The sequence below is a fragment of the Erinaceus europaeus genome, chromosome 10 (genome assembly GCF_950295315.1).
Source record: "Erinaceus europaeus chromosome 10, mEriEur2.1, whole genome shotgun sequence".
NCBI classification, from domain to species: domain Eukaryota; kingdom Metazoa; phylum Chordata; class Mammalia; order Eulipotyphla; family Erinaceidae; genus Erinaceus; species Erinaceus europaeus.
Genome location: NC_080171.1, coordinates 14,255,307 through 14,266,540, shown reverse-complemented (window position 1 = coordinate 14,266,540; position 11,234 = coordinate 14,255,307). Strand labels below are relative to the sequence as shown.

The 11,234-nt window shown below is 47.3% G+C and overlaps 1 protein-coding gene across 2 annotated transcripts in view; it reads left to right on the top strand.

Annotated features, from left to right (window-relative positions):
* Window positions 1-371: 371 nt before the first annotated feature.
* NCBP1 (nuclear cap binding protein subunit 1) overlaps window positions 372-11,234 on the top strand; it is a 40,144-nt gene continuing 29,281 nt past the window's right edge. Inside the window, exons 1-3 of one of the 2 annotated variants that reach the window (XM_007524121.3) lie at window positions 372-1,228; window positions 9,834-9,922; window positions 10,598-10,698. In XM_007524121.3, coding sequence (XP_007524183.1) covers window positions 1,195-1,228; window positions 9,834-9,922; window positions 10,598-10,698 — 224 coding nt within the window. In that variant the 5' untranslated portion in view covers window positions 372-1,194. Of the gene's footprint in view, window positions 1,229-9,833; window positions 9,923-10,595; window positions 10,727-11,234 lie in introns of those variants that run through there. The other variant, XM_060199132.1, reaches the window with a different exon arrangement.

Below are 11,234 nucleotides of genomic sequence, written 5' to 3'. Positions count from 1 at the left end.
CTCTGGGATTGTATTTACTGTTGGATGCAAAACATTAATTCCCCAATAAAGAAATTTAAAAAAAAATGAAAAATAAAAAAACCTCTGGGGGCGGGGCTGGAGTATTATGCAGACAAACGGAGAAATGTTATACATGTACCAAGTACTGTATTTTATTGTCGACTGTAAACCATTAATTCCCCCCAATAAGGAGAAGAAAGAAATGAGAGGGATGCGAGTCCCGGTAGTCCCGCGAGACTTTGGGCGGGAGGTGTTCACCGGCACGTGCGCTGGGACCCGGTAGCTACTGCAGGCACTGCTACAGCACCCACCTGTTCCCATCTTAAACCACGCGGCGCGGGCAGAGGTGAAATGGCAGCCAGCCGAAGGGTTGCACCGAAGCACCTGCTCCAGCCAGGGCGGGTCTGTCCGTCCCCCGGCCGCCCGGTGCAGCCCCGCCCCCGGCCGGACCCCACCCAGCCCCGCGCGCACAGTACAGCCCAAACCCTTGGCCCGCTCGGCTCGAGGAGGCCACGATCCGGAAGTGGGAGTAATACGAGCAAGTACCCGCCGGTGCTGCTCCAGACCCCGGGCTTTCTCCACTGGCCCGTCTCCGCGGAGCAATTGTCACTGCTCAGCGCCCCGGCACATCCAGCCCCCGCGGCAGCTACAAAGGACGCTCGCGACGTCACCTCGCTCCGGAAGTCTTCCGGACCGTTAGCGCAAGGGCCGCCGGGAAAACCATCGAGAGGGCCCGGCGGAGGGCCTGACATTGAAGTGGCGGCTAGAGCGTCCCTGCTAAGCCCATCCGCCTCCAGAAAGTGGCTGTTACCCAGCGGATCTAGGCCGCTTGGGAAGGCGTTGCTATCTGCGTGCCCCGGAAGGACTTAACGCGAAAGGCGGGAGAAGGAAGGACCCGAAAACGGGGGCGGGAGGGGGTTTGCGCGTGGGACGGGACTCTCGCAGACGAGGTAGCTTCCCTCTCCGCCTCTCCGGCTCTCCGCCTCTCCCCCCGGCCCGCCGAGCCCACCCGACGACCTCTCCTCCTGGCGCTTCCGGGAGCCGTGGCGAGAGCGCGCGCCTGCGCACCGGCCGCTCTGCCCTCCCCGCTGCGGCCCTCGCGCCGGCCGGCGGCCCGACGGTTCCCGCAGCGCAGCCCGCCCGGCGTCTCCGGCGTCTCCGCCGCCTCCGCCGCTCGGCGCCCGCCCGTGCAGCATGTCGCGGCGGCGGCACAGCGACGAGAATGACGGTGAGTGGCCACGGCCCGGCCGTTTAGGCCGCGCCCGGGCGGAGCCCGAGGTCTGGCTTCCCCTGTGTCCGGGGCTGGAGAAGCTGGGGAGCCGGTGTCTCTCCCCGGGGGCCGGGGCCGGGGCGGAGGAGGGTAGAGAGGGCGCGGGCCCGGCATCTTCTCCCGCACCCGCCGTGTCTGTCAGAGGACAGCTGGGCGCCGGCGTCCAGCACCCTGAGCAGGGGCGTCGCCTCGGCCAGTGCAGCCCCCCAGCCCCCCGCGACAGTGACGCGGCTCCTCGGACCCCGGGACCCCGCTGCTCCCCGGGAAGGTGGTTTCCCCGGGCGCCCCCCGCCACCTACACGCAGGCCCGGCCGCACAGCCGGTTGGGGTTTGTGTTGGTCGCTTTTCTTATTACTGTGCTCCCCGGCACCGCCACTGTTATTACTGTTACTGTTTCGCGCTAGCGATAGGCGTGTTCCCCTGAGAGGAGAAAGTAGTGGAAGAGACTGGCGTGCGGGGCTCCATTGGAAGTGCGGGGGCCCCTGGGTCGCCGCAGCCAGAGGGGCCAGGCGGTGGCGCACCTGCAAGCGCGCGCATGACAGCCGCGCCCGGACCCGGGTTCGAGCCTCCCCCCCTCCCCCCCCCCCCGCCCAGGTCTCCACCTGCGAGGGCGGGGGGCTTCTCCCTTCTCGAGCGGTGAAGCCGGGCTGCGGGTGTCTGTCTGTCTCTTTACTTCTTCCTCTCGGCCCCTCCTCTCTGAATTTCTTTCTGTCTCTATTCCAATAACAGAAATACAGAAACGTTGAATAAAGCGGGATTCCAGCCTTTAGGAAAAGTCGCCTGGTGGGGGGCTTCATGTCCCGCGCATAAGTGAGCCGTGTTACACATGTACCGGCGACTGCCGGCCGTAAACCGTGAATCCTCCCAATAGAGAAAAAGAAAGGGACAAAAAAGGCACAGAAAGACCAGGGCGTCAGGGCCTGTGCGCAGCGTAGTGCTGCTGCTGCAAACGATGGTGGTGCCGGGGGCTCCGAGGTCTCGGGTACGAGCCGTGGCGCTGCAAGTCAGCGGAGCGGTGCTCGGGCTAAACACGCACCTTTTGTTAACATTCGTTGCATCATTGCTTGGAAACAGTGTGGTGGTTCACAGGCCAGGCAGAAGAAGCAGAGGGTTTTCGTCTAAAGACGGACCATTTATTTTAGCATCTAACTCGGGCTGTCATTTTTCAACTTTTGCCTGTAGTACAGAAGTAGTGAGAAGACGCCTCTTTCTGGTTTTGTGAGTAAACAGAACTAAGATGGGGTGACTCTGGTGAAGAATACTTTCATCTGAGCACTTCTGAGGGCTGAGGGGTGATCAGCATTAGCAGGTGTCAGCGATCTAATGAAACGTCGGAACAGGCCGGGGTGGGGCACTGGTTGAGTGCACACGTTGCAGTGCACAAGGGCAGGGCGGCCTGGAGCCCCCAGCTCCCACCTGAAGGGAGAAAAAGCTTTCCGAGTGGTGAAGCGGGTTTGACGCCAGATGCTTTTCGTGATGTACATACAGTTGCATTATGCTTTGAATTTGACTAATTAGAAACTAGTGGGCTTGGTTCATCCTCATTTCCTTGGCTTTTGTCATGTTTTTATTTTTTTCCCCACTCTTCCCTCCTAGGGAAAAAAAAAAAAAAGCATTACTTTAGTTGTTACGATCCTTACATGAATTAAGAGTTAACTTCTTTTAGTATCAGCGGGTAGCTAAAGCGCTGTCCACTTGGGTATTGTAGGTGCCTCCGAATAAGTGAAAATAAAGAGTTAATTAAGGGCGGGGAGATAGCATAATGGTTATGCAAACACTCTCGTGCCTGAGGCTCCTAAGTCCCAGGTTCAGTCCCAGCATAATGGTTATGCAAACAGACTCTCGTGCCTGAGGCTCCGCAGTCCCAGGTTCAGTCCCCCGCACCACCATAAGCCAGAGCTGAGCAGTGCTCTGGTGTTTCTCTCTGTGTGTGTGTCTCTCTCTCTCCATCTCTCTCAAAAATAAAATTAATTTTAAGAAAAGTTACTTAAATAGAGTTTTACTATGGTGAGTAATTAAGCAGGCAGGAGGTTAGGTGATACTGCATCGAGTCTGGAACTTCAGTACATCACCACAGTTTGGGGAGGGTTGATATGATCTGAAAGAAAAAAGTTTTTAGTAAAGGTATTTTAGATTAAGTGAAGAATTTGCTGATGTGTCTAAAAATAAAAAATATTAAAAATTTACATATCATGCAAGGCTAAATAGCTTTATTTTATTTATTTTGTTTTAAGGATTTATTGTATTTATGTCATTTGAAACGGAGAGAGGATTTCACATGGAAAGCCAGACCATGACTCCAGCCCATGCAGCCCAAGGATAGAACCAGGTGCCTCACATATGCAAGTCCAGGGGTCTGTCAGTGAGTTATTTTACCAGCCACTAAGAAGGCTGAATAATGAAATTAAGTAAATACACCACAACTCCTATCAGTAACTGACTCTACTCGACTTGGAACGTAATCATTTATTCAAATATTTAACGGTGCTAGACACTGTTGCAATTACAGGCAGGACTGCAGGAGTAATATAAAAATGGCACCTCACTCAGGGTCGTGCAGAAAATGTAGTGTATTGTATAGTGATAAGTGCTATGGAGAAAAATAAAGCTGGTGAAGGCAGTAGAGAGTGCTTTAGGGACAGACTGTGGTTGGTCCTTGGTTGGCTAAGGAAAGTTGTGGAGAAGGGCATCTGACCCTCCTGCAGCAGAGAGCAAGCCAGATGGCTGGGGGAAGTACTGCTCCGTGCAAGGGAATCTGGAGTGTCCAGGTCCTAAACTTAGAGTATTCCTGCTGTGTTTGCAGAGCACCAAAGACGCTAGTGTTGCAGAATCCAGTGAGAGATACAGTTGTAGGAGATACAATCGGAGAAGAAGCAAAAGTCAACTGATTTAGAGTGATTTAAAATTGTATCTCTGTAGAGGATAGAGTATCCTGGATCTAGGAAAGCTAAATTAGGAGGCTATTGAAGTCTAGCAGTCAACTTGTAGTCAAGGCAAGGGAAGTTTTTAATAAAGTGGATACTGCCCCTGTGCTAAATTTAACTGATTTTCATTTTTTAAAATTATCTTTATTTATGGGATAGAGACAGCCAGAAATGGAGGGAGAGGGACTGAGACGGACCAATCAACCAACCACTTGCAAAGTTTGCCCCCTGCAGGTAGGGACCAGGGGCTTGAGCCCAGGTCCAATTTAACTGATTTCTTACAGTCTACAAAGAATGTCTCTTCTATGGACTATAGATTTGAAACATATGTACTTGCAAAGAAAAAAAAATAGCCAGCCTATTTTTAATACTTTGAGAGAAATATGGTGGTTATTGTTGGGGTAGGGCAGGTAGAAGGGAGAATGCTCAGACTTTTGATGGTGTGGTATGGAACTAATTTCCTGTTACAATCTTGTAAATCACTGATAAAAATAAAAAGACTGTCTCTTGCAGCCTGGGAAGTGGTGCAGTGGATAAAATATTGGACTTTCAAGCATGAGGTTACAGATTTGATCCCCAGCATCACATATGCCAGAGTGATGCTTTAAAATCCCTTTTTTTTTTTTTTTTTAAGCAGAGCACTGCTTAGCCTCTGGCTTTTGGCAGTGTGGGGGATTGAACCTCGGACTTGAGAGCCTCAGGCATGAAAGTCTCTTTGCATAACCATTATGCTATACCCTCACCCTAAAATTCCTTTTTTAAAAGAATGCCTCCAAAGTTTTCCAGTGATTATAGGTCATGCATGTAATGGATGTTCAAAATATTATCCTTTTAAGAAAATATTTTGATTGTTCATATCCTTGACAAAAAAAAAAAACAACTCACTGACCCAGTTACTTAAAATTAATCCATGTCTTCCAGACTATAATTTACTGTAACTTTTTTTTTTCAGTAATTGTAGAAAAACTAAAATAAAAATGAGATTGGGCTGGGGTAGTAGCCTAGTGGATATGCAAAAGTCTCCTATGCCGAGATCCCAGGTTCGATCCCCAGCACCGCCACATGCCAGAGCTGAGTAGTCTTCCTTCCTGTCTTGCTTTTTCATTAAAATAAAATATAATTTTTTAAGTGAGGACATTGATCTTTTATTGAGGAAATGCTGATCTATAAGACTTGTCACAGGTGAGTCGCTGTAGGGAGTAGCACAGTATGTTTCTGAAGTGAGGGTCACCTTTGCTTTGAGGCTGCAGGATCATGGCATTTCTCCTTTCACAGGGTTGGCTTTCCACTTTGTGGATTTAGAATTTCTTCTAGTACATCTAATTCTAACAGGGTTATACGTTGAACCCATATAAATACATGAATTTATTTGAGTATGTAAATATGTCTACATGTAAATGATTGTATCTATATAAGTTAGTCACCTTACAGGAGGAAAGTGAAGGTTCTTTCACACGGATTTTAATAGACTTCTCATCTCTACTAGCAAGGGAAAGTGAAGTGGCAGTGTGAACTTTGATTTAGTATAGTGGTTATGCAAAAGATTAAATCCTGAAGCTCTTAAGATCCCAGGTTCAATCCCCAGCACTATCATAAACTAGAGTTGAGCAGTCTTCTGTTCTGTGTCCCTGTCTCTCTGTATCTTTTGCATTAAAATAAACAAAGTAATACAACATGGTTACATCTGATTAATTAGTTTCTGTGAAACCCTGGCCTGACACAAGCACTTTTACCTGTTTGCATTCAAACACAGAGAAAAAGAAAGTGAGGAAGAGACAAACACTACAGTTCATAGCACCTCCAGTGTGGTGCTGGGATTCAGGCCTGAGGCAGGCAGGTGACTCGTCATGTGCCCCGCCTGATGAGCTCTCTTTCTGGCCCTGTTTATTTTTTAATGTAGAAAAACTATACTGGGAGCTTAAACAGAGGACCGACCACCTGCTCTCCGCACCCAGAGAGAGAGGCTAGGAGGCCAACTGTGTGACCAGAGCAGCCACCCTCGTGCTCCTGTGTGGTGTCAGTGACTGAACGCAGGGCCTCACACACCATAAGGCTCTCTACCTCCTGAACTGGCTTCTGCCTCCTGCATATCAGTGGTTATATTTCAATTAAAACCTATTTTTGCTTTAAAGTTGCCCTATATAATGTTTCTTGAGCATATGTAAAAGCATCCAATTAGTTCTAACTTTATTTCCTTGGAACCGGGAAAGTGCAGTTTCGCACCATAGTGCCCGAGCTTCCCCAGTGTTGTGACACTCCCACGGAGTCCACGGAGTATCAGGGCTCAAACCTGGGCTTTGTGTGTGCCCGATGAGCTGTCTCTCAGCCTCCATGATTGATTCATTGACATTAAGTTGAGGGGATGGAGAAATTGAGAGGGGCAAGGGAGAAGGAGAGACATCTGCAGCACTGCTTCACTGCTAGTGAACAGTGTTACAACATTATTTTTTAAAACCCAAATCAGGTGTGCAGGGACCCAGGTGCAATCCCCCCCCCCCACACACACACCCACACACCTGCAAGGGGAAAACTTCACAGGCTACAGAACAGTGCTGCAGGAGTCTCCCATTTCCCCCCCCCCCCCCCCCGAAGGTGAGAACTGGCAGCTTGAACCCTGGCCTTTGTGCATTGTAATGCGTGTGCTCAACCAGGTGCGCCAGCCTCTCGTAACTGCATTCTTAAGGCAGTGTAGTCGGTTTCCCTAGGTTCTCCTCCGAGATGACTGCTGTTAACTGCCATTGAGCTCGGGCTGTGTCTGTAGTCCCCCCACCCCCTGCTGCCACCCCCCTCCAGTCTTATTTTCAGTCAGTACCAAGTGAGAAGGGGGCAGCTCTTACCTTTTAATACTCTTCTACCTTTTTGTATATTCCAAACAAACCTGTCCTGAAATAATCACAATGGGGAAAGTAAAAGGGGAGTTGCAGTTCAGTGATAGAACTCTGTGTGTGTTTTCTAATTTCCGAAATTTCACGTCTTCCCTTAGTACTATTTTCCCATCGGTTCCCAACTGATTGGGGAACAAGCCAGCTGGATAGTTAATAGAGACTGTGGAGGTGGGATGTGGCATAATAGGATTGCAAGAGAGAAGAGCTGGGAGGCAGGGCATGATGAGCTAGGGTTTTTGTTGTGCCAGGGTTATCGTTGAGACTCTTTATGTTCCTGCAAGAAGAATCTGCCACTCCCGGTGGCCATTTTTATCCCCACCCTTTTTTTCTCTTTATTTTGAGAGAAATAGGAGGGGATAGTGAGGGAGAGAGAATGGGAGACTCCTGCAGCACTGTTCTGTAGCATGTGAAGTTTTCCCCTTGCAGGTGTGTGGGTGTGGGTGTGTGTGGGGGGTTGCACCTGGGTCCCTGCACCCCTGATTTGGGTTTTAAAAAATAATGTTGCAACACTTACCACTCGGAGATAAGGACGTGTATTCCTGACTGAGCAGTGGTGAGCCTGCTGAAGCTCTTATCCCCCTGCTCAAGGCCCCAGCTTCAAGGCCCACCCCCACCTGCAGTGCTGCAGGTGTTTCTCTGCATTCTTTCTTCCCACTTGCAATTTCTCTCTGTCCTATCAAATAAAAGGTGGGGGGGATGGCCACCAAGAGCAGTGAATTCTTAGTGTAAGCACTGAACCCCAGTGATAATTCTGGTGGCAAAAATAGAATCTGTATTCATGTAACTGTCCTGTAAGCTGTTATTTCCCCCAATAAAATATTTAATAGTTCAGAAGGGGTGGAAGTAGCAGCAGCAGCAAAAACTGTTCTTACTCAGCTAAGCTTTCAGTATTTTCCCAACTTGATCAGAATCTGATTCAGAATGACACTGTTGGGATGTCCGGCTTTCTGGGACAGAGTGTCTCAGCCTTAGCACTATTGATATTTGGACTGGAGTCTCAACTGGGAGTTGCTTTGTGCAATGTTAAAACTCTTTAGTTGTGACGACTAGAAATACCTCCAAAGATTGTTATATGACCCATTTGATGACAAAATGGTGCCCAGAACCATTGCTGTAGAAGAAGGCTCTTTTTGAAGCCTTTATACCATTTTATTCAGTATGTGAAAACTGCGGTAGAAGACCTCTCTGTAAGAGTTGGCTCTTTGGGTGGTGGGATCTGTATCGGGCCTGTGACTTAGATCTGTTGTCTGCTTGGGAATCATCCCTCACCCCATGGTGCCGCACGTGCTCACAACTGTGCAGATCGTCTGCAGGAAAGTAACTGCTGTCGAAACTAGATACATCCAGTGGTTATTTTATCCAGGTTATAATGATAGCTAACTTAAGAGTTAGAGTGTCTGGTCCTGTCTTGTATAAGTGTCTGGTTAGAGTAATTTGTTTTGCTCAGCTCAGACTCTTGTGGTATCTGAAAATGATTTAAGTCACCGGTGTGACTTTTTTTTTCTTTCATCCAGGGTTATTGCTGGGGCTCGGTGCCCGCACCATGAATCCACTGTCCTGGAGACCCATTTTTTTCCCTTTTGTTGCCCTTGTTGTTTTATCATTGTTGTGGTTATTATTGTTGTTGCTGTCATTGGATAGGACAGAGAGAAATCAAGAGAGGGGGAAAGATAGACACCTGCAGACCTGCTTCACTGCCTTTGACTTTTAACATCCAGAACTTTGAATGATCTACTTCTGTGCTTTATGAAAATCATATTTCAAGCCAGATGTTCCAGAATCAAGTGAGCATTTAGAAATACTTGTGAAGCTTTCTCTCTGCAGATGGACTGGGGACTTGAACCCAGGTCCTTGTGCACTGTAATGTGTGTGCTTAGCCACCCGGCCCCAGAAGCTATTTTTAATCAAGTCTTTTCAAAGCACTCAGCTTGGCTTTGTGTTCTTACCAGTTTACATAATCATGATGAGTACTACTGGCACCAACTGATTTAGGAACAAGCAACTGAGGTCTAGTAAACAACTCAAGTTTAAAGACTGGAGGTCACGGCGCGTGACCGTTACGGAGAGGGTTTTGTTAATCTCATCCCTGGTGGGTGCATAGCTCCATGGGAGCACTGTTCACACAGTTAGCAGAAATAATGCTAAACGCAGTTAATATAGTGACCCTGGGGACCAGCTCTACTGGGTAAAAGGGCCTCTGGTAGGAGAGAGAAGGATCTTTTTACCCTTTGACCTCTTAACTCACTTCTCATCCCAGTCTGTTCTTCCTATCAGTGAGCTTGGTGGCTTTTGTTGGTTCGTGTATGAGTGATGTACATTGGGTCTTAATGTTCAAGCCTTTGGTCCGTCTTGAGTTCATGTTTGTGTTTGTTACGAGAGAGTAGCTCCAGTTTCACACTTTTGCCTGTGACTTTCCAGTTATTCCCAGTACCGTTTGTTGAAGTGCATGTCCTTTCCCCATTTCCCTCCTTTGCTGTAAATTGATCAACTATATATATGTCAGTTTGCTTCTGTGTTCTGTCTTATGTTCCATTGTCCTTCATGTTCTACGCCATAGTTGTAGTTACTGTAGCTTCAGGTAGGGGCGCTGGTTGAGCATAGCCATTAACTAGAGCTGAGCAGTGCTCTGGTCTCTTGGTTTCCCTTTCTTTCATAAAAATAAATCTTTTTTTAAAAAAGGATTACTATAGTTTTATAAAAACTTATGACTGTAGTTTACTCATGCAATATTCATTTTTTACACTGTTGAAACAGGGGGACAGCCTCACAAAAGAAGGAAGACTTCAGATGCAAATGAAACTGAAGATCATTTGGAATCTTTGATTTGCAAAGTGGGAGAAAAGGTAGGCACAGGCTGCAGTGAGCTTGGGTTGAATTGACTGACTTGCGGGTTCTGCAGCTGAAAACGTGATGCTGTAAGTTTTGGGCTTAAACCGTTTTGCTGGGCATTTGTATGCCAAGTGGACGCATATTGAAAATCCTTGGATGCAGATGATTGGAGTTAGATGAGAGAGAATTTAAAAATATATATATTTATTTATTTATTCCCTTTTGTTGCCCTTGTTGTTTTATTGTTGTAGTTATTATTGTCATCATTGTTGGATAGGACAGAGAAATGGAGAGAGGAGGGGAAGAGAAAGACACCTGCAGACCTGCTTCACTGCCTGTGAAGCGACTCCCCTGCAGGTGGGGGGCTTGAACCAGGATCCTTATGTGGGTTCTTGTGCTTTGTGCCATGTGCACTTAACTTGCTGTGCTACTGCCCGAATTGGAGTTAGATGATGAGACCTGAGAGAACAGCCCTCAGTTTATAGATGAATAATCAAAAGCAGTCCTGGAAACTTGGCGTAATTTATATTGTAATTTAGAAAGAAGGACTGCAGCCTAGGATTCCCTCCCACTTAATACATATTCTCTTATCTTAAGGCTGCTTACTTTAAAATTTTATTTTTTTAATGATTACCTGGGAAATTTGATTTACTTGCACTTGAGCGGCATTTACTGTGCTGTTTCTACAGAGTGCTTGTTCTTTGGAGAGCAACCTGGAAGGCTTGGCTGGCGTTTTGGAAGCTGATCTACCCAACTACAAAAGCAAGATCTTAAGGCTTCTCTGTACAGTGTATGTATGCAAAAGATTTATGATCCAGGTGATAATATATTATCTTTTCCTAAATGCTTTGGGAAATGTTCAGAAGAAGTATTTATGTGCCACATATCATCAAATTTCCATTCATTTGGGAAATATATACACATGAAGTTAATTTAGTCCTTTTGGTGAACTCTTTTTAGTGAGAAGTAAGACTAAAGTTGAGTTTTTAAAAATCATTTGAGTTGACTAAATTTCCAAATGAAAAAGTTGACACTTTCGGGGTCGGGTGGTGGTGCACCTGGTTGAGCGCATGTATTACAATGCACAAGGACCTGGGTTCGAGTCCCTGGTCCCCACCTGCAGGGGGAAAGCTTTGCGAGTGGTGAAGCAGTGCTACAGGTGTCTCTCTGTCTCTCCCTCTCTATCACCCCCTTCTCTCTTGATTTCTGGCTGTCTCTATCCAATAAATAAACATTTTTTAAAAAATTGACACTTTCACATTCAGATTTTTTTGTTGTTAAAAATCTCTAGAGTAATAGAGTAATGTAATATTTTTTAAACAGTAG